At 41.0% G+C, this 24030-nt stretch overlaps 1 protein-coding gene across 2 annotated transcripts in view; it reads right to left on the bottom strand.

Annotated features, from left to right (window-relative positions):
* Positions 1-21799, bottom strand: part of ZNF507 (zinc finger protein 507) — a 40683-nt gene extending 18884 nt beyond the window's left edge. Inside the window, exons 1-5 of one of the 2 annotated variants that reach the window (XM_034944212.3) lie at positions 20264-20315; positions 18710-18803; positions 11103-13231; positions 9317-9434; positions 5433-5547 (exon numbers count right to left, since the gene is read on the bottom strand). In XM_034944212.3, coding sequence (XP_034800103.1) covers positions 5433-5547; positions 9317-9434; positions 11103-13229 — 2360 coding nt within the window. In that variant the 5' untranslated portion in view covers positions 13230-13231; positions 18710-18803; positions 20264-20315. Of the gene's footprint in view, positions 1-5432; positions 5548-9316; positions 9435-11102; positions 13232-18709; positions 18804-20263 lie in introns of both variants that reach the window. The other variant, XM_034944213.3, reaches the window with a different exon arrangement.
* Between the last annotated feature and the right edge of the window lie 2231 nt (positions 21800-24030).

Below are 24030 nucleotides of genomic sequence, written 5' to 3'. Positions count from 1 at the left end.
TAGGGGAAAATGGGTATTTTTGGACTGGGTATTAAAAAAAATTCATCTTATATTATTTGGGCAGCTATTCTACTTAAGGAAGAAAAGGCATAATAATACCACTACACACTTATTTTCAAGCATAAATTAAACTTACACAAAAAGCTTATAGAATCAGACCCATTTTATAGATGGGAAAAACTGAGGGATATGGACAACTATCAGTCAACATTTACCGAGCACCTACTATGTCTCGGGCAGTGTGTGGAGTACTTGAGCCCAAAGCCCATGTACTTCCCTTGACATCATGCTGTCCCCCTGCCACAGTATAGTTTCAGAACCTAAGCACAGTACAGTTGTATTTCTAAGGGAAAATGGGTTCCATGCCTTATGGTTAAAAAGAAACTGATACTCTTAGGACAATGTTTTGTTCTCCCATCTTGTTCTCTACAAAAGTGGTACTGGGAGATGTAAATCAGGGCAGGTCCAGCAGTGCAATATTGAACTAAACCAAGGACCATCTAATATGAAAAATTTTGAGTGGAAATTTTCAGTAAAACTTTGGGGTCAATGTTATAAATGTCACGTATAATCTCTCACCTTATACAAAAATCAACTCAAGATGGATTAAGGACTTAAACCTAAGACCTGAAACTACAAAAATTCTAGAAGATAACATTGGAAAAACCCTTCTAGACACTGGCGTAGGCAAGGATTTCATGACCAAAACCCCAAAAGCAATTGCAATAAAAACAAAGATAAATAGCTGTATCTAATTAAAGAGCTTTGGCAAGGCAAAAGGAACAGTCAGCAGAGTACACAGACAACCCAGAGTGGGTGAAAATCTTCACAATCTATACATCTGACAAAGGACTAATATCCAGAATCTACAATGAACTCAAACAAATCAGTAGGAAAAAAACAATCAATCCCATCAAAAAGTGGGCTAAGGACATAAATAGACAATTCTCAAAAGAAGATACGCAAATGGCCAACAAACATATGAAAAAATCCTTAATGATCAGGGAAATGCAAATCAAATGCAACATCACTAATGATCAGGGAAATGCAAATCAAAACCACAGTGTGATACCACCTTACTCCTGTAAGAATGGCCATAATCAAAGAATCAATAAACAGTAGATGTTGGTGTGGATGTGGCGATAAGGAACACTTCTACACGGCTGGTGGGAATGTAAACTAGTACAGCCACTATGGAACAGTGTAGAGATTCCTTAAAGAACTAAAAGTAGAACTACCATTTGATCCAGCAATCCCAGGAAAAGAAGTCATTATTTGAAAAAGATGCTTGCACATGCAAGTTTATAGCAGCACAATTCACAATAGCAAAATCGCGGAACCAACCCAAATGCCCATCAATCAACGAGTGGATAAAGAACTCGGAGATATATATATATGATTGAATACTACTCAGCCATAAAAAGGAATGAATTAACAGCATTTGCAGTGACCTGGATGAGATTAGAGACTATTATTCTAAGTGAAGTAACTCAGGAATGGAAAACCAAACATCGTATGTTCTCACTGATACATGGGAGCTAAGTTATGAGGACGCAAAGGCATAAGAATGATAAAATGGCTTTGGGGACTTGGGGGGAAAGAGTGGGAGGAGGGCGAGGGATAAAAGACAACAAATATGGTGCTGTGTATACTGCTCGGGTGATGGGTGCACCAGGTTCTCACAAATTACCACTGAAGAACTTACTCATGTAACCAAACACCGCCTGTACCCCAACAACTTATGGAAAAATAAAATTTAAAAAAGAAAAAAAAAGAAATGTCAGGTATAACTACAATTGGTGTATGGTTTACACAGAATAAGAACAAAGTTATTAATAGCTGCATTGGTAGGCACTGGGATGGAATGATGTCATTTTAATCTTTCCCTGTCCTTCCACAGGAATGGAAAACAGCTGTCTTTTTTTCTGGGTAAGAACAGGGCTTCTGAGATAATCTGACAACTTCATGAGCAGAAAATGGGAACAAGCCCCTTCAATGCACCAAGTAACATGCTGGGTACTTCATAAATATAATCTCACCTAATCTTCACAAAGCCTTATGAGCGGGGAAGTATTCTCCCGAGTTTCGTTTGGGAAAAGAGGCTTAGTATGGCATAATATTCCCAAGGTCCCCAGTGGGGCACAGGAACTGTGTGGTCCAGGCCTGGGATGCTCCCAAGATACTAGAGTGACTCCAGAGCAGCCAGACATAGCATGGGGACCTCAGCAGGGACAGCACTCTGCCTGGGCCCAGCATCTCTCTTGTAAAATGAGCTCTGCCTGCCTACCCTGGCACAGAATTAATTCTTCTTTGTTTCCCTAGTGTTTAGAGGTCATCAGCCTTTTAGTACTTTTCTTTGGTTAGATAATGAATTATTGAGAAGATAAAAGCTGGGCCCAGTAACTACCAGCTACCACTTACTGGCTGTTTATTATGTGCTGGTACCTTATATGGTATTTCATTTCACCCTCACAACCTTAATATCCTCATTCTATTCACGACAAAACCAGCACAGAGAGGTGAAACAGTATGCGCAAGATCACAAATCTCACAAGTGAGAGAGCTCAGATTCAATCCCAGGACTTTCTGCCCCCAGAACCAGGGATCCATGAAGCCGTACTGCCCAGACCACAAGGATGGGGTCATTGAAGGACTGGAATGACAGCATAAAAAGCAAAAGCACGAGAAAGGAACAGGTTTCACCACTACAGAAAACTTGTTATGTAATAGGCACACTAAAATAAACAATAAATCTTTTGTGCCCTTGTGCAAAGTTTAGAAGTTGTGCAACAAGGCCTTGTAGCTCTTTAAGAACTCATTACTGCTGCCTGTGAGCATGTTTCTTAACAAAATGTAGGGAATCAGAAATGCATAGGGTATGGCATGAACTCTGAGAAACCAAGCCCAAACTCTGACCATAAGTGCACCAGGCAACGAAACTGAATGAAGCAGACATGAAATGAGCCAGAGAAACTCCTGTGATCCTTGAATTAAGTCAGACATTATAAAGGCTACGCTACCAGCTCCGCTTAAGGCACACAGTATAGGACAACGAGGAGAAAGTCCTAGAAACATCCTGGAATAGAACATGTTAATCTGTAATGCTCTGCGACCAGAAATCCCATGAAGGCAAAGGATGGTGAGGATTTAAAGAAGGTTAAAAGGAGAGCCATGACATTAGAAAATAAGACTTATGAGGAAAAACTGATAATAAGTACAAAGAGGGAGATATGACAAAATTGTTTCTAAGGCATAACCACACCAAACCCAGTGACAAAGCGGAGTGTGAATAAATTTGGAAAATAACAGACTGAGAGTTCTCTGATGTTAAACAAAGAGGATGCTCACGGGATGTTGCCCGTTGCTAGGAAGACCCTAGGACAACTGCAATGAATCCTATGAATCTGTGAATATTTTAAGAACACAAGAAAACATCCCTGAGACACTGACAGCTATCAAAATGAATCTTTAAGCTGCAAGACCGATCTAATGAAGCAGATGTAAAACCTTCAACAGAACTAGAATCGCTAACCTTTTTCCTAAGTATTTGAGGGTTTACTTGCTTATTGTTTGTCTACAAGTTCCATGACAGCAAAGATGACGTCTGTTTTGTTATGACTGTAGTCCAAGAATCTAGCATGGCCCCTGAAGCATAATATTTGCTCAATAAATATTTCTCCATGAATGAAAGAACAATCTAATTCTGGACCCGGAGAAATGTTATTTTCTTCTTACTTAAATCACATGAATCTGGCACGGTATGTCTAAATTCAAGGATACCAAAAATATAAAGGCAAAGCTTTCTCCTCCTATCAGGTAAACTAGTGTTCCCTGTTTCCATCACATTCTCCTAAACATTTCCCAGTATAAATCACGAATGTAAATATACTCAGTCCCACCTATTAAATAGACTGATTGGACATGGTGTAACCATGTAATCCCAGCACTTTGGGAGGCCAAGGTGGGCGGACACTTGAGGCCAGGAGTTCAAGACCTGGCGAAACCCCGTCTCTAATTAGCTAATCATGGCACATGCCTGTGGTCCCAGCTACTCGGGAGGCTGAGGCATGAGAATCACTTGAACCCGGGAGGCGGAGGTTGCCGTGAGGTGAGATCACTCCACTGCACTCCAGCCTGGGTGATGACAGAGCGAGACTCTGTCAAAGAAAAAAAGGAAGGAAGGAAGGAAGGAAGGAGGGAGGGAGGGAAAGGAAAGGAAGGAAAGGTAGGAAGAAAGGAAAGGAAGAAAGGAAAGGAAGGAAGGAAAGGAAGGAAGGAAGGAGGGAGGGAGAGAGGGAGGGAGGGAAGGAAAGGAAAGGAAGGAAAGGAAGAAAGGAAAGGAAGGAAGGAAAGGAAGGAAAGGAAGGAAAGGAAGGAAGGAAGGAAAGAAGGAAAGAAGGAAGGAAGGAAGGAAGGAAGACACTGAGGAGGACTGAGGCAAGGTCAAACACCTTCCACAGAGTTTTAAGACTCTGCAAACAGATGTACTGTCTGAAGAGTGATTATAAGTAAGTCTGCTGGTTTGCAAATTAAGCACATATTAAATATTCGAAACCATACACAGATCACCACACTTTGGGATTAAACAATGACCTTTTATGGCACAATCTGTCAGGTTTTCATTGAGATTAATACAATAACTTGCCCACACTCACTTGTATCATATCTACAGAATCTGGGGAGAGAGTTAAACCTGCTAAGTTTTGACAAGGGGGTGAAAGTTCATGCCCATTGCCTAGCACTATCACTGAGAATGCCTATATTTTCTGAAATATATATCTGAATTTGCTTTTGGGAAAAATCAAGTAACGAAATTAAATGACTTATTCTACACATACTAGCTTAATTTTGAAAAATGGACTCTTTCATAGAAAATTTTATTGCCTTTAAGTTTTAAGGATCTTTTGCTGAATACTGAGTACCTTACTGCCAAATTACTGAAATGAACTCTAAGGCATTGAAAATTGCTATGAAATTTATACCCATATGAAATGAAAACATAAAATTGACAGATAAAGACAATTTCCTATATATCAACTAGACAAAATGCCTACTGTCCTAAGATTCAAGCTTAAAGTTCACATCTTAACAAATCAAACAAGACTTATAAAACCAGCCAGGTGCAGTGGCTCACGCCTGCAATCCCAGCACTTTGGGAGGCTGATGTGGGAGGATCCCTTGAGGCCAGGAGTTCGAGGCTGCAGTGAGCTGTGATCATACCACTGCACTCCAGCCTGGGCAATACAGCAAGACACTGACTCAAAAAATAAATAAGTAAATATATAAAACAACAAAATATAAAACCAATTAGTGAAAATTTCTTACTTCTTAACCTGTGTTTCAGTAAGTGCTATACATTTTTATTTCATTTTATTTCTTTACTATAAAATATTTTAATACAAACATTAAAATTCTAGAATCATAACACTTACCTGTACGGCTTATCAGAGTTATGGATTCGCCTGTGGTTTCTGACACCAACATATGTTGTACTTGTATAATCACACACATCACATCTATACTGTTTCTGGACTGAAGACTTATTCCCTAGACAAGGTATTTCAGAGTTTTAGTAGCAGGCTTTGACAAGATTCAAATGACAGCATTTACATTCCATTGTAAATGAAAATTTATACCACACAGTTGTATTAATATTTCAATCACGGCTTTCTCACTGTTTTAACAAGTCTGAAGTGGTTTTATAGGTTTTCCTGCATATACACTATCAGCAGATATAAACTGAACATCATCTGACCTATAAACACAGATAGGTTGGGATGATTTCTGCATAACCATGTACAATATTCTAAATCATAATGAACTTGCTTCTGGCTATGTAGGAGCTAAATTAATCAGAGACACCCTGTTGATCTGTATCACCAAATAGGTGTTACTCTAACCAATATTGGATATACTGTCTTACAGAAACACTGACTTGCCAACAAGCTGTAATTTAATACTATACTCCAATATTATAAAGTGTGGCTATGAAGCATATATAACCAACTCAATATAAAAAGCCTGGCTAGGTGTGGTGGCTCATGCCCATAATCCTAGCACTCTGGGAGGCTGAGGTGGGAGGACTGCCTGAGGCCAGGAGCTGGAGACCAGCCTGGGCAACAGAGCAAGAGATCTCTCCCCCACTCTCCCCCTACAAAAAAAAAGCCTAAGGCCTTTTCACCCAGTGCATTTTCTTTGTTTACCACTAAACGTCAGCTACCAACGCAACAAGAAAGGAAAAGCAGCCGCAAATTTTTAAGTGCTATGCAATGTATAATTCTTTCTAGTTAACTGACAGGTTACAGGGACAAAGGTTATGACTGACATGAATATGCAGCTCTCCGAAACGCAGGAGACATGGATCCAACGAAAAGAAGCCATGTTACTAAACTCACTCTGCAACAACAGGGCTGAGTAATTCAAGTTGGGGTAAGCTTATGTCAACACGAGTTGAGTGACTTGATCATATAAAACGATTTCTTGAAGATATTCAACGCTTCATGTACTTGTCTGTCAGCATACAGTCCACAGGCTATTCACACTCTGCTTTATATTCAGAAACAAAGCAAGCATGGAAGCTCATGAAAAAGGCAGAGCAGGAAGAACTGTGTGTCTCTTGGCAGGAAGAAAGCTTAGGTAGAACAGCTGTATACACTGCATAAAAGTAAAATCCGTGGTATTATACAAAGGAAAACCCACACTGAAATTTCAACAGAGAAAATCCTTAAGTTAAATTTACGGTTTCTAAAATTGAAATTTTCTTTTGCTAATAACTACTGCCAGGCAGAACAAAATGTCCTAATTTCCTGGTATAAATCTATAACGTTAATATACACACTAATCATAATTATAATCTAAGTATTGCTCTTAATTGGTAGGTTAAAAACTTGGACTTAATTATAAATGGCACTGTTCCAAATACAGTTTTAAAAAAACCCTAAAAAATGAAGTGTGAAATATTGGATAATGGTTTTGTGTGAGAAATATTACAGATCAATGACAACTAATAAAACTGACAGATGGAAAAACTTAATATAGCACAGAATGAGAGCCTGTGCTACTTCAAGCAACTGTTTCCAATGGAAAGAATATTGGATTTAAAGTTCAAAAACTTGGGCTTAGTCCTTGCTCTGCCACTTTCTACCAGTATGATCATGGGTAAATTATTTTGACTCTTGAAGTCTCAGTTTTCTCATCTACAAATTGGAAATGCTAGAACCTCACAGCATAGTTTAATAAGTCCTATATTTTTCCTTTAGCAAAGTCTGTACTTTACCTGCATGTCTGGGTAAAATCTCTGCCCTGTCACTAAGCTGTCTATTCCCAGAGGATAAGGATCTGCTTGTTTTGTTTAGACTGAATCCCCAGCGCTTGGCAAATCATAGGTTTCCAATAAAAAACAATTTAATTAGGTTTCATGGAGTAACACCATACGAAAGGGCTTTGCTTGCGGCTCTATTTGAGCTCCTGCGGTATCTGCTGACATACCCATCAGCCTCGTTCTGTCTTCTTCACTGAGTTGGATTCCTGAAGGGCGGTGATGCCTTTCACTGTACTCCCAGCACCTAGCACAGTATCTAGCTCAAGACAGGCAGGCCATGCCTTTTGGCCAAGCAAATGTTAAGCTGAAACATGCCCTAAGGTATCTGTGCTATCTGAATGGCAGAGACTGAGGATCACAGAGGCACAAATCTCTCTTCTTGATTAACAAGTTTACTAAATAGGTAAAGAAGTTTTAACAAAGCATGAATTATTATTACCTTATTTGTGAGCTAAAAATTTTTTCTTTGGCCTGACAACCAGATTTCAAAATATCTAATATTGAGTTAAAAAAGTACCCATCCAGGTATAAGTATGCAGCCATTTGAACTGCTACAGTACTGAGAGAAAAAAGCAAATGGAGCCAGGTGGAGGAAAAGAGGCATGGCAGGCAATTTAAAAATCCATGCATGTAACCCTAAAAAAAAAGCATGAGCCACAAAGAAAAGATGCTGCAACATAAAATCTAGTAAACATACATTAACACTGTAAAGTCTGAAGTGGTTATTTTAATTTTGAGCTGACACTTTAATCTTTTTATTAAAATTGTGAATTTTAATGTTAACTCATTTGGACAGTTTGAAATGTTTGCTTTTTAGGACGGTGCTAAAAAAGACATCTTCCAACACTGATATTAACTGCAGGTGGTGCTACTGAGTAGTATTTACTTCATCCCTTCATTAGGGATTTATGGTCCAATCATATCAGACGTTTTAATGTCTCCTTTAAAGGGGATATGGAAACATAATGAATTAAAATAAAAGGAGGCATTTAGAGCTATTTTGTAAAAAGGAAACAAAACTGTTTTAGCTCAGCCATCTACTGCAAAAACAGATGCTATATCATAAACTCCTTTTGTTTCAGAGAGTTTTACAGGGATGACATCTGTTTGACATGAGAATTTTGGTGCTACAGTGGTGTCTAAATCAGTTCTTTCAGAAGCATTCTAGAATCAGTTATGCTTTCTGGGGTATAATTTAATGAAACATTATGGTAAAACATTTCACTCTGTAGTCGTTTCTAACTTTAATTCTTAGCAAATCTAAAAAGGAAAGTCACCCCAATATGTTTTATCTCCCATAAACATTATGTGCCACATTGGAGACATTTAAAGTATATCAATTTAAGTGAGCTGAACCAAAGCGGCACAGCTTAGTACACTTTATCCTTAATTCTCCGGATGTGGCATCCGCCTTTTCATGGAGCTCTAATTAAATCTTTTGATTCTAATATTCTTATTACCAGAAACTCGGTTGACTGCTACTTAACTAGTACATAAAAAGATCTTGTGTGTCTGTGTGTGTGCTTTTTTTTTTTAATAATGCAGATGAAATCTGGCAGTCATACTTGGGTAAGAATAACATCACAGCGGGGAGCCCCAGTTAAAGTTTGGGGTGGGGGCCTACCGTCTGCAAAAGCTCTGTTCTCAGTAGGTCAACTGGTGCCGAGAGAGGGAGGGGAGGCCTGTTTTCCATGTTGTAGCTTTTCTGGCTTGCTTTTCTGGCTTGCTGGTACATCACCTTCTAAGGGGCTCTTAAGTTTCAACTGAAGATGAATCCTTACTATCTAGGGCTTCTCACCTAGGACCTAGTAATCATCTGCTTCATTCAGTACTTGGCATTTCCTCAGAAACAGAGATCAGATTCACTCATATCCATGGTACAAAAATGGAGGAGAATATAGGCTTTTGCCCTGAAAATAACCAACCATGACAACTAAGGGCACTTTTATGTCATGTGCGAGTCACTGCAGCCTGCATAACAAAATACATAGATACCTTCCTGGACACATTTTCCATCAGCTGTATCACTGGAAATTCTTGGCTCATTAGAAGTTGCTATTGACAAGGTATCTGGAAGACTGTGCTGTTCTCTCTCATGGTTCCTCAATTGACTCTAAAAAGTGGAAAGAAATATGTAATTTTCAATAAATATACACGTCCAACTCTTAGGAGGCTGTAGAAGAACAGGTTCATTGCTTTCATGGCCTAGTACAACGAATTACCATATTTTAAAATCAAGTCTGCTAAAGGATCATTTGACACATTTGACAATTTATAGAAAGAAGTACATTAGCAAATCATAATCACATTCAATGGACAGTTCCTCTTCATATTCTCTGAAAGGAAGTCACCATTTTCTTAGGTGATTACACAGGGCGTGTCCGTATTTACTGAAACACTGGTAGGCCCAGAGGAGGAACGAGCAGAGTGTTCAGAATAATGCAACTTCACAAAAAAAAAAAATCCAATCGGTAATCGCCAGACTCCTAATTTTTCACTGAAATATCTAAATGTGTAAGAGATCTAACTGGAAGTGCTCCTCCAAGGACATCCTGTCTCCTCTACTTCCATTCCCATGAATCAAGAGCTCAGTAGCAAAAGAAACTCCTGGAGACTTCAGGAACTTGTCTTCGCAGCCTATGTGGACGTCCTACTTGGAATTTCATGAGTGTAATCTGAGAAGCAGTGAACCTCAGACTCAAGGGCTTTCTTATTCCTGTTACCTTTTTTTTTTTTTTTGGAGATGGAGTCTCGCTCTGTTGCCCAGGCTGGAGTGCAGCGGCATGATCTTGGCTCACTGCAAGCTCCGCCTCCCAGGTTCAGGCCATTCTCCTTCCTTAGCCTCCCAAGTAGCTGGGACTACAGGTGCCCGCCACCATACCCAGCTAAGTTTTTGTATTTTTAGCAGACAGGGTTTCACAGTGTTAGCCAGGATGGTCTCAATCTCCTGACCTCATGATCTGCCCGCCTCGGCCTCCCTCCTGTGACCTTTTTACCACAGCTAGACCCCAGCTCTCGGTAATCTGAGGGAAAAAGTCTACCTCCTAGTTAGCCCTTAGGATAACATTTGTAATACATTTTCAAGGAGTCACCTGGCCCACTGAAGGAAAGTTCTAAACCAATGATTCAACAAGTTTCCTTTATAAAAGAATAGCACTTCATACAGGATATTGGTTTTGATAAGGTCAGCACTTAAGATAAAATCAGACAGTCAAATAACTCTTGAAAGTTCTTTACCCTGCCCATAAAACATGACACACATAGCTCTATTTCCATGACAGTACCTTTTAATAGGTCCACCATAGCCCATTTTTCCTTCTGCAATGATACACATCACTGTTGGTTATGTAGAAGCTGAACTGAATGCCTGGCATTCTGGTGCCATATAAGATGAAAAATATGTATTTTTTTGTTGTGATGATGTACGGTTAAATTTGTTTAAGTCAAACGTATGTCAATACGTTAAGTCAAACGTATGTCAATCCACTATACACTCTCTATAATTCTCTTGCAACAGAAAATCAACACTTTAAACTATACACATTAAAACACAGAGGCTGTTAAGGAGGCAGCAGGCAGGGAAAAGGATTCTACAGCAGAAATTCTGAACAGTCCCAACTTTAATACTGGTAAGTTGGGATCCCCTTGGGCAACTTATCAAACTTTTCTGGGACCCAGTTTCCTTATCTATAAAATGAGGTGATTGGACTAGATCTACAAAGTTCCCTTCTCACTCTAAGATGCGAAGGTCCTCTGAAAGACTTCCTGAACCAATGCTTACCTTATAATGGAAGGATTCTTCACACTGCTTGCACTGGTATATTCTTGTCTTACAGTGGTGGATCATGTGACTCTCCAAATCTTTGCTGTTGTCCGCTATGTGCTCGCAGATAGGACACTGATAAGGCTGTCTCTGTCGATGGACTCGTAAGTGCTGCTTGATGTAGCCCTTGTTGCCACTTGTGTAGTGACACAGGCGGCAACGGTAGGGTCGTTCAGCATTCGGGATGTATTCCACCACATTGTTTCCGGACAAACTTGTATCGCTGTTGGGTTGGCACTGGGCGTTGTCCTGCAACTCTTTCAAAATGTCATCGTCTGAAGCGTTTTGGTCTGTCCTTTCTCTCAATTTTTCAATGACGGTGAGTAAGGACATGCTGATGCCTGTCTTAACCTGCCCATCTGACAATTCCTGCCTACCCTCTGGGAGTGCTACCAAGGTGGAGTTGCTTTGGTTAAGACTAGTTAATCCATCTGAAGAGTTTTTAAGTGGCGACATCATTTTTGAGTATGCTGCCAATGTACTATCTACTTGCCTTTGACTAGTATCTGGATCTAAAAGGTTTATATCTCCATAGTGCCCCAGGTTGGCTCTTGTCAACTCTGCAGCTCTTATAGGCATTGTGACAAGGGCTTCTGCAGCTAATGAGTGTAATCGAAGAGACTCAGAATTTGTCCTTCTCCGGCCTGGTGGGGCATTCTCATCAGTAGCCAGGCCTTTATTCATTAACTCGTCTTTTTTCTCTGAACTGCTCCAGCCTATGATCAATCCCCCAATATCAACAGTACATTTATCAGCACGATAAACATCATCCATTCCTTCGCGCCCAATCTGAGCTTCTGTCGGGCTCAGGTCCTTCCCTTCTTCCATTTCAGTGTTCATGAGGAAGCGCTTCTGTGAAAGGGTTTCTTCAGCACTTGGCAATCGCTCCACTATCACGTTAACATGCCCTTTTTTATTGGGGCTGCTGCTGATGATTTTCTGTGCTGATGTAAGCAGGCTATCAGGAATCAGATTCTCCTCTGCATCAGAAATCACTTCTAGCATTTCTTCCTCATTGGGGTCCAGGGTAACTGACTGACTTAGGTGTACTCCTCTTTCTGCACTCTGTTCTAAAGGAGATGAAGATGATAACTGTTCTGAGCTGCAAATCTGCACTTGCACTGATGGCCCATTGTGGATACTCAGTTCACTGTCTCCAATAGCAATGACCACTGCATCGACCCCACCAGGCGCAGCAGCTGCTGAAGAATCCAGCAGGCCTAGGGGTTCATTTTCATTTTCAAAGATTGGATAGGAGCAATCAACCTCCCCAGCATGTTTCCAAGCGTGTGTTTTCAACATTCTCTGCTGGCCACAAGTATAACTACAAAACAAGCATCGATACATGCCGTACTGTTCGTATGCATACCATTTCCTCCTACCCATTTCTGCCACAGATGCAGTTTGGACAGTATGAGTCTGTAGATTGTCCACACTTACTGGGATATCTGGAATGGTTTCATTTCTTTCTGTGGTTTTCCGACACAAAGAGCTGGAGGGGCTTACGCACTGTTGGGCTTTGGATTGGGTGTGGATATTGGCATCATTGTCATGGTCATTCACCACGTGAGCTTCAAGTTCCTCCTGGCTTCTAGATGTAATATGGCACTCTGAGCACATCAGTATCACTTCATTTTGCTGACCATGTTGCTTAATATGATCTTTTAACACGGAAAAGGATGATGATAGAAACTTACAAAGGCTACACTGATAAGACATAGCCTTCCCTTCATTCTGGGCAAGAGTGTCAGGGGTAAAATTTGTTTGTGACATCTCAGCCCTTCTAGTATCAGCAGCAGGTGACTGGGTTACTTTAGCTGGAATCTCACAAAGTTCTTGGGTTTCAAGAGAGTGTGTTGCGGCACTTGAACGTGGGCGTTTCTTCCCAATTAAAAGACATTTTTGTGACTTTTCATTTTCCACTATCTTGCTTAACTTCTGGATAACATGGATTAATGGATCTGGTTTAGTTTTTCTTTGTTCATCAATTTCCAATGAAGGACTGATGATACTTTCAGCAGTCAGTATAGCTTCCTGTTCCCCAATATCTGGCACCAACATGGCAACACTGCTACTTTCTTCCATATCTAAAAAGGATAATGTAAAACAGAAAAATACCAGGTTACAGGATAATTACAGGCATGTAATTTAGAAAATATAAGAGAATGTTAGTGTCTGTAATCTCATCTAAGTATTTTCTAAGCTGGAAGCTCCATGTCCACACACCTGGCGATCCCCAGTATAGATTTAAATTGGTTAGAATTTCTCTTTAGAATGCAATCTTCTATCAAGACTAATGATGAAGATACTCCCCTCTATCACTTATTTCTTCGGAAATGATGATCTTTTTCTCCATTTTTCTTCACTTTCTTTGCCTTCAGCATCCAGCAGGACCAAAAGTACTCCCTCTCTTTTGCACAATGCCAAGAAAGAAAAAAAAAAAAAAGACTCCTATTCCTTGATTAAAGGAGCACAGCCATTCTCAAGGCATGTGAAACCCCTCCAGTTACTGTGAAACATCACTCTGTAAAGCCAATGACTGATACAATTCTTGAGTGTATTTCTTATACCAAATATAGCTGCAGTTTTATTACTAAAATCACAAATTTGTTTTTTTTCTCCCCAAATCTTTGAAATTGTGAAACTATAGTCATGTAGTTTGTACAGGGCATATTGAATTTGGGAAAGTACTATATAAATGAAATTAAATAAAAGCAATGATCTAGTTCCTACTTTTACTTCCTTTATCTTCCTGAAGATAAACCACAAACTATGCTGTGGTTTTTTTTTAGAGGTCATATTAGTGGTCAACTATTACTCATATCCACATACATGGTTTTTTTTTTCCTGAAAGGGTAAGGGACATCAGAGAAGGAAAAAATTGATATCCCAGTTGTGTTTCAGTTCCAGATATGAACAGAGTCCTTAGAAGAGGTTATTTGTTCGTTCTAATAATGCATTATGGCTGAGGAAGTCACTAAACATAAAATACCCATAAATCTTTCCGCCTAAGTCTAGAATACTCTTTCTATTTCCTGGCAGTACTTTCATTTCAAACATTTCCTTTGGCTTAAAGTGAGATTAATTTGTTGACTTGGATCACATTTTTAAGTTTAGGCTTTTTTCCAGCAACAAGTTTTGTTTTTCCACATTTTAGGTGCATTCTGGAATCTTACTCACAACATTCAATAAATGCCAACAAAATTTTTAGTGGCACTAGCTATAGACCAAAGACCACACTATTCTTAAACTTCAGTCCCAGGCTCTGAATTCTTATTTTAGGTGGTGAATCATGGCTGTTCTTCCCCGCATGGTTGAATCAACATATAAGGGCCCTTCAGCCCCTGCCAAGATGATACCTAATGTCCTGCCAGGCCCCGCCCTCCCCCCCCCCCCCCCCGCGCCACACACACACACACACACACACACACACACCAGGCCCCGCCCCCCCGCGCCACACACACACACACACACACACACACACACTGCTGACCAGCTTCAGTGCCAGGTCGCCCACAACTCTGGGCAGCAGCTATGGCTTTTCTTCCTGATTTTCTACTCCTTCTGGCAAGCCAGCTTTCTAGATCTAGGTCCACATCAGGCAAAAATGCAAACACTTTACTCTTGGCTTCTTCAGTACTATTTCTTCCCTTCTTCCTAATAATACTCTGCCCTATGGCATCAGCTTTTTTTCTCTTGGCTACTAGCTGTCTCTAACTGCCCTCACATGCATTCCATGGCCATTCCAACAATGACAGCTACCCTGGCTCCCTAAGGCCCGTGGTCCTTCAGCCACTCTCCCTTAAACAATCTCTCAAAAGACTAGTTCTGTTTCATCTTTCTCAGGTAGAAGGAACAAAAGTCTTTTTAGATCTCTACGCTCAGCTGTAAGTCATTAAAGAGGAGACCAATGGGGGAACAATTTGTTTCCTTAGAAAAACCCTTTTGTGACTTCCTAAGTCGCTTTATTGTCTTAGAATTCCACATTTTTAGGCCAAGAGGAGCTGTGGCTCTTCATGTGACTACTGATTTCCCTTTAAGGTGATTAACTTAAGGCCTTATGTCTGTCAGTTCAATGGTTAAATGCAAACTGATTAAATAATAAGTTTAATAATAGGAATCCTCCTGAACACGATACGGCTCTCTGCTGTAGATCTAAGGTCTCCTTCCCCATGAAATGTAACACCCATGTAGGCTGACTGATCATCTGGAGGTTAACAAGTGAATGTTTGCTCAAGAGACTTTACACACCCGTAGGGTTACAAAGGTGACTCATGTTATCTTTCTTCTACTCAATAAGAGAAGCGACACAGACCAGTGCAAATTGCTCCCCGTGGATATTTCAGTGTGTACCTTAAAAAGAAAGTGAAATGAAGAGAAGGAGGAGTTCATCTTAACTCAAGAAAAAGACTAATACAAAAGAATCTGACAAAACATTCAGATTTTTAAAGCTGTGTCTGCTCAGGCATTAAGAGCTAATGGAAATTTGCAGCAGATGCTCCAATTTTCCCTGAACATTTATGTAAGTATCTCATTTTAAAGGCTGCATACATTTGGGGATAAGTACAGTAATGGCAGCTATAAAACAGATATGACAACATAAAATATGTCAGGAAACACCTGAAAAACCAGTTTGGGTCCCCATGCAAAATCAATGCACAGGTTAATCTCATAAAAACAAGTCTCTGTTAAAAAAAAAAAAAAGGTTAGATAAACAGCTGATAATAAAGTATACACAGAGGGGAAGTTACTGTAAGGCCAACTCTTTCAATTTTCACAAAAATGTTACTTAGACCACTAATGCAGAAATACATATATATGAGATTGTGTGTCAAGTGAAGCAAATCTGAACAAAAGAGATGAAATAAGGAGTATACATACAATGTCAGTGGCTCAATAGTGATGACAACATAAACTATGACAATCTGCATACTCTCCTTGGCCTCCAAGAGATCAGTGTAAACACAGCTTTAAAACAATTACCTCGGTGATACTGCAGTGGTGGGGTGGATAGGATGAGAATAAAGAAAGAATGACTAATTCTGTAATTGAAGTTGCATGATGAGTACCTAGGAATTCACTGTTCTTTCTACTTATGTAAATGTTTAACATTTTTCATAATAAAAAGGCTAAACAGATCATAATAAAGTATACACAGAGGGGAAGTTACCTTAAGGCCAATCCTTCAAATTTCTTGATTCCTTAGAATCACAGAAATTTTATTTAGACCACTAATGCAGAAATACAAATATGTGTGTGTGTGTAACAAACAAATTGTTATGTGCAAGGCGCAAGGCAAAGTATCAGGAAAAATTTTAAATTCTTAATACTTGTAGTTTAAAACTGAGTTGAGTGGATAAGGCAAACATTTGGAAGTTAAAAAGTAACAGCATTTAAACAATGCAATGGTACACAAGGTAAAATAAAAGGCAACAGTCAATGACTAAATCCTGAAAGAGACTGAAGAGCTCTTTTGGGCTAGCAAGGTAAGCAAAAGCTTCATGGAGAGGTAAGATGTCCACTGGCTCCCAAAGGATGGGCAGCATGCCAGACATCATCCATTTGCCCTCTAGGCTCACTGTATCCTCCTTTCCATTCTGCTGTCAGAGGGATTACATCACTAGGCTCCCCTGTCCTCTGCCTTCTGGTTGAGGTCAGCCAATGAAGAACCATGACAGATCACAGGGAGGTAGCAGAGTGAGATCAGAATATTCATCGTCCTGGTTCTCTACCTCTAGGTCACCTTGGATTGGCTGTGTTCCTCAATAGAAGGCTATTTCTTTCCAGGTAGGCTGCTCTCCAAGACCCTTCTTCTGATTCTGATACCTCTCCCTCTCCTAATGCTGCTAGCTCCAGATAACTGCATTATGCTGTGGTTTGCTTATTGAAGTCCAACACCTTTATTACTAATATCTTTGTAAATATACCTTCCTTGAATTATCCTCATTTCAACGTGCCATTTGCTTCCTTGGAATACTGCTGATACAAGTTGACACAAGGGTAGCAGTGACCAGAAAAGCAGCCATGACATGACTATATTTTTAGAAGTAAGAATAAGCATGCTATCTGGGGGTGAGTGAAAAGATCGATATGGCTAAATAGGAAAGTTCACCAGGAGGAAAGAAGACGACAGGCATTAGCAAAACAGGAGATTTCTTGTTTGGAATGTTTAGACATAACAACATTAAATATATTAAATTGTTACCAATAAATAAGTAATAAGCAAAAGTTGTATCCCAAACCAGAAAAGTTCTATAACCCTTTCCACCAACTCTCTCAAATCTTTCCTTGACAACAGTATTCCACAGGCAAATGCTTCTAATTAATATCTTTCTCACAAAAAGTTAGGAGCCAAATTATTTCAGTTGTCTTTATTTCCTTATAATTTGCTATTTGGTTATTTGGGTATCTAATTAGTTCTTTATAGTTACAGTAGTATGGTCATCATGAGTAAAATCAAGTTGAACAATTCACGTGGGCCTGGAGAAAAGGCTGTAATTTTCTGTGTTTATATGAAGAACAGTACAATATGATACAAAAGAACCTTCTCTTTCAGAACAAGAATTTGTTTTTTCCAAAATGGGGAAAAAAAAAAATTGTGCTATAGAAGTAATGGCCAATAAATTCCCCATTCTTCCAGATGATTGTAATTCTAAAATATGACAAATTTATTTTGCTCTAGCCAAAAGAAGGCAGGGGACATAAGCTCAAGGGTCCCTCCCCTAAAGTGCCCTCAATTAGCTGTGTGACCTTAGGCAAGTCACTGTCTCTGTGAGTTTTAGATTGCTCAGATGTAAAACAAGAGGGTGAAGCTAGATGAACTTTCAGGTCCCTGAATTATAAACTGTCTATAAAGTTACCTGGAAACTGCTTACACATTATTTATAGATTTACCTCACTATATTGGCTACAATTTATTTGATTTAAAATCTTCTGAGCCCAAGGTAATTATTAATTACCACTAAGAAAAAAATGAGTATAAATATCACAAGTATATGGAGGTTCATAGTCTAGAGTTTCTTAGTTGGCACATAGCCTGAGAGAATATTCTAATTTGGCAGCTGCAATGAAGACATAAGGTCTAACTAACATTAACCAATATTCAGATTTACTGTCATTTATTGAGCACCTATAATGTGCCAACCAGAATGCTGGGGACTACAAAAATGACTGAGGAAATCCTTGCCCATGAGGTGCAAGTCTAGGGAGTAATGCCTCTGTAGATTTTGTGTAATACTCAAATTTTGTGTATTTTTATTTTTTATTTTTGCAGATGAGGAACCTGAGACTCACAGACACAAAGTGGTAACTGGTTTAAGAACAGGAATCCAGGCCAATCTCACTCTAAAACCATGCTTTCTCTAATACACCAATTTTCATCTTAATTCTCAATGAGAATAAAAATGTACAAAATATCAATACTGAAAAGAGTAACAGCTCCTTACAGCTAGGCTCTATCAAACATGTTAGTGGTATCTGATCCTCATAACTCTTTAGGACAGGCTAGGTGGGTGTTATACAATCTTATAAATAAGGAAACACTCAGTGTGGTTTAAGTGACTTACCCAAGGTTACATGGCTGTTAAGTGGCAGAGCCAGTGTCTTTCAAATCAATTCCTGAAATTAATACAGTCCCTTGGATCAATCTTCAAAATCCAGCTGTGGCCAAGAACGAAAGTATATAGTATCAAAACATTTCTCTTTCTTGGTGAAACAAAGTAATGATTTTTTTTTTGGCAGTGAAAAATTTCTCAATATTCCATGTAAAAAGAAATTCAGAGGAATGTTCATGCAACCCTATTACGTAATGCAAATTTAAATAATTTATCTAACAAGCCGACTTGAGGATTTTGCAGAAGTTAGGAAAAAATAGCTCTGGAAACTTCTCCCAATAATTGTGTATTTTGTTTTACCTCAGAATTTACGTACTGGACTCAACACTATTGGTTTTACTGACAACATTTTCTAATGAGAATGGAACAATAAATTGCACATTGCTATTTTAATCTAAACTAAAAATACAATCTAACGAGTGATTCTGCAACCAAGCACAATAGGCAGAAAAACAGCATAAAAAGATATGACACAGTGGTGTGACCTATATATCTTCTAACGCAGTTTCCTACTCTGGTCCTACATTTCTTTGCCACTGTTTCTTATACTGGCTGGAATAAATCTAAAAGATAAAAAAATGCTTATTCGTTTCACCTAGAATGCAACTACCTTATCGATTACGGTTAAGTAAAATAGCTCACTGCCAGGGCAGAAAAAACATCTTTAGGGCTCCCCTGAAGTTAATTTTCAACGAGTTAGTGAGGTAAAGGAATGAAGGGCCAGGCTTTCTTTTAATCAATAATGCAACCCATACTCTGAGTGAGAGCGGAGTACTGGAGAAAGTGCAAACTCAAAGAGGTGATAAATCCAGTAATTGCCTGAGAAGAGCGATGCAGACTGATAGCAAATTACAGCCCACTGCAGAAACTTAAAAAGACCGCCTTGGGGTTGGGAAAGTGGCCGCCACCTTATTAATCATCCCGGCCTTCTACACAAACCATTCATTCCGATGCCCCCAGGTCTTAAGAGGTGGGAACTTTCCCTGATGGTCTCCGTGATCTCTGGAGACATCATTCTATCTCCAGAGGATGGTAATAAATGCAGAAGACCAGGGCTGCGTTTCTGTAGTAGCTTTTTCTACACCACGCACTGGCTAAAGGACTGAGGTGATGGGTCGGGAATGAGGGAGCTTAGAAAATTAATCAAAAGATGCTGTGAGAACATCGTGGCTGGGTCCATCCCGGCTGGCCTAAGCGATCTCACATTTGCAGAAAGAAGCAACGCCTGGAGAAGGAAGCAACGCCTGCGGGCGGGCCGGGCTGGTGACAGTATGCAGGGAGCAGCAGGTTCCCCCACCCCCAGCTGCAGGGCAAGCCCGGAGTCTCCGCAGGCCTTGCTGCACAGAAGACAGAACCGGGACACGGAACTTGGGGCTTGTGGCTAGCACCGGGCGGGGGTCGGCCGGCTGAGGAGGAAGCGAGCGCCGGCAGAGGCCTGAGGGGAGGATGCACATGGCCGGCGGCGGCGCTAACAGCGGGCGGAGGGGCGGCCCCGGGGCGCGGTACCTGCGGTCAGGCGGCGGCTGCTGCTTCCGCGAGCCTCGTTTGGCCAGCCAGGACCCGGCCGTGCCCTCGCCCTCGTCCTTGCCCACCTCTCTCCCGGCTCTTTTCCCTCTTTTCCCCCGGTTTCCCCCTCCTCATCCGGAGCTCCAAAATGGCGGCGCTGGGGACGGATCACGTGAGCCGCGGGTGGGTCAGGTGACCCGAATGGCGGGCAGCGGGGGCGGGGCGAGGCTCAGGCCCCGCCTACCGGCGTCCCGGGCCGCCGAGGCTGGACACGCGAGAGGGAGGCTCCCCAGCCGGTTTAGCCCCTTGCAAACCCTGGCTCCCGGGCGGGGTTCGGGCCCAGTTGTCTGGCTCTCATGGCCCCTTCCAGACGTCTAGATTTAGAAGTCACCGTGTATTCCCTTTGGCATCTCCCCACGTCGCCTAAATCCGCTGTGGGCTAGCCTTATCACCCCACTCACCCCGCAATTGGCTTTCAACAATGGGCATTGGGGTTTTTTTTTTTTTTTTTTTTAGCCTTGTACTTCTGGATTTGTATTAGTTCTTTTGGTAGGACTGTACATTTCAAGGTGTTCTTGGCTAAAATATAGAGGTCCTAGCCAGATGGCAGCTTGGCATTAAGGGGTGCCTGTTAAGGGCCAGAGCTGGCCCTGGGGAATCTCTTTGCTTGAGAGAGTCAGGATTTTCAGGGTTTGTAGGACCAGACCCAGTAACACAAGCTCAGCCCTCGGAGGGCACGATGGTGTTTGTCATTCGGATCTGTTTTATGAAAGATACTAGGGTGGTTCTCCTGCTAACAGTGAAAAACGGACTGAGTGAAGCATTCCAGCCAATTTCACCAAAAATGCTGGATAGTTTTGCCGTATTAGGAACTACGCAGCGTGGTGCTTGGGTCTGGACTGCGGGTGAGCGGTGGGCATGAGCAAGGGTGTAAAACTGAATATTCTGGCCATTGTAGTGGAATGGACTCATTTGGTGAGATACCTCTCGGGGATCTGTTCCAGATCTTTTTAGAGGCCTTTACAGCTGGCTGGGCTGTCCACGGTCCTGGGAGGAAGATCCAACAAAATTTAGAATCAGACAGGCTGATAATTCCTGTTACTGTATTTCAGAATTCAAATTCATCTGAATTTGGGGGTTAGGAAACCAGCAAAGTTAGAATTTTTATTTTTATTTTTATTTTTATTTTTTTTGAGACAGAGTCTCACTCTCTCCCCAGGCTGGAGTGCAGTGGTGCAATCTCGGCTCACTGCAGCCTCCACCTCCCAGGTTCAAGTGATTCTCCTGCCTCAGCCTCCCGAGTAGCTGGCACTACAGGGCGTGCCACCATGCCCAGCTAATTTTTTTGTATTTTTAGTAGAGACGGGGTTTCACCATGTTGGCCAGGATTGTCTCGATCTCTTGACGTCATGATCCGCCCGCCTCGGCCTCCCAAAGTGCTGGGGTTACCGGCGTGAGCCACCGCACCCGGCTGCAAAGTTAGAATTCTGCTATTCCACAGAATCCTTTGCCAATTAGACCAAATAGCTGTGAAGAAATAAAAATAAAATGTTGAGTAATTTTTTTTTCGATAAAAGGTAAGAGATTGAGCAGGAGACTAGCATGGAAGGGTGGAAAGAAAAAACAGTGAAGAAAACCCAGAAATACGAAGTGTTGAAAGGGAGAACAAACAAGTAATATGAGAAATTCCTTGCCTTGGGCTATTGGCACAAACAATCCTAACTTATCATTATCTGAAGAGAGGCTTTTCGTTAGTCATGTCTTAAGTGTAATGTCCATGAATCTGAAAGTAGACAGATGAAATGACAGAATTATTTGGTCAAGGGAGAGTGCAGAAACACAATAGAGAAAATATAATCTAGGGATAATAAAGAACTTTTAAAACAAGCGAACGAAAGTGTATCTTCGTCTGAAGTTCCTGTGGTGGTCATTACTGGTATTCACCAGCTAGTTCCCATTGTCCCTCTTCTGGCATAAGGTTAGTTTCCATTGACCCTGTGGCTCGGGGGTGTGGCCAGTACTGGTGTTGGCTAATGGATCGTGTGTGGGAGTGAGGGCATTCCCTTCATGCTGGAGCATTTAATTGCCAGTGCAGTTCCCTCCAGAGTATGTTTCCCTTTGGCTTGATGACTGGCAATGTTTCAGGTGGTGGCCATCTCGTCAGCCAGCATCTTAGAGGGACAATGATGAGCTGAGTCCCCAGCTGACCCATGGTGATGGATATGTAGGGTGAGCAAGTCTCTGATGATTTTGGAGCTGATTTTTTGTTGTTGTTTTTTTGAGACAGAGTCTCACCCTGTCGCCCAGGATGGAGTACAATGGTGCGATTCCGGCACACTGCAACCTCCGCCTGCTGGGTTCAAGCCATACTCGTGCCTCAGCCTCCAGAGTAGCTGGGATTACAGGCACATGCCACCACGCCCGGCTTGTTTTTGTATTTTTAGTAGACGGGGTTTCACCATGTCAGCCAGGCTGATCTCGAACTCCCGACCTCAGATGATCCACCCACCTTGGCCTCCCAAAGTGCTGGGATTACAGGCATGAGCCACTTCACCTGGCCTTTTTTTTCCTTCAATTTTAGATTAGGGAGGTCCATGTGCAGATTTGTTACATGGTATATTAGATGATGCTGAGGTATGGGCTTCCATTGATTCCCTCACCCAAATAGTGAACATCGTACCCTATAGGTAGTTTTTCAAACCTTGCCCCCCTCCCTGCCTCTCCCTTTTTGGGGTCCACAGTGTTCATTGTTCCCTTCTTTATGTCCATGTATGCCCCATGTTTAGCTCTCACTTATAAGTGAGAACATGCAGTATTGGGCTTTCTGTTTCTGTGTTAATTTGCTTAGGATAATGGCCTCTAGCTGCATCCATGTTGCTGCAAGGGACATGATTTTGTTCTTTTTTATGGCTGCATAGTATTCCTTGCTGTATATGTACCGCATTTTCTTTATGCAGTCTACCATTGATGGCACTTCAGTTGATTCCATGTCTTTGCAATTGTGAATAGTGCTTCAGTAAATATACGAGTGCAGGTGTCTTTTCGGTAAAATGATTTATCTTCCTTTGGGTATACACCCAGTAGTGGGATTGTTGGGTGGAATGGTAGTTCTAATGTTAGTTCTTTGAGAAATCTGCTTGTTACTGTAGCGTGACACAGCCACTGATACCCACTCCCTACTCTGATGTACCTGGAACAGCCAGAGCCATTAGGAAGAAATCATTATAGGCAGAAAGGAATGATAATGAAGGAATTAGGACCTTCATTCCTGAAGACTGAGAAAGTATACAATGCAGAATCTGATAGGAAAACCAAGACAACTTCAAAAAGCCTGGGACGCAGCACCTCAGTATTTCTCTTTCCTAGAAAAGAACTCTCTGGAAAGTTACAGTCAACATTTTTAAGTCAGAAGAATGCAAAGGCATTCAGATGTAGTTCCATTGAACTTGTGGACATCTCACCTAAGCTCTTCTCAGCACCTCTCACCTGCCACAGCGTGTTATTTATCATGATTTAATTAAACAATCCTAGTAAGATTTAGTATTATAGATAGGAAACTCGCTTACTCAGTTATCTAGCGCCTATTCAGTGGCATCTGATTGTGTCTCCAGATGAGAGATGACCCAGTAACTGAATCCCTATCTCCACACACCTCATTATTTTACTTTGAGGCCATTAATTAGTCGATGAGGCTAAAGGTTTCACTTTATCTACAAGTATCATGGGTCTCTGTATCTCCTAAAGTGACCACGGAGTTTGATGATTTT

This window comes from Pan paniscus, chromosome 20 (assembly GCF_029289425.2).
Source record: "Pan paniscus chromosome 20, NHGRI_mPanPan1-v2.0_pri, whole genome shotgun sequence".
NCBI lineage: Eukaryota > Metazoa > Chordata > Mammalia > Primates > Hominidae > Pan > Pan paniscus.
The sequence above is the reverse complement of the archived record's forward strand: the minus strand, read 5'-3'. Positions and strand labels throughout refer to the sequence as shown.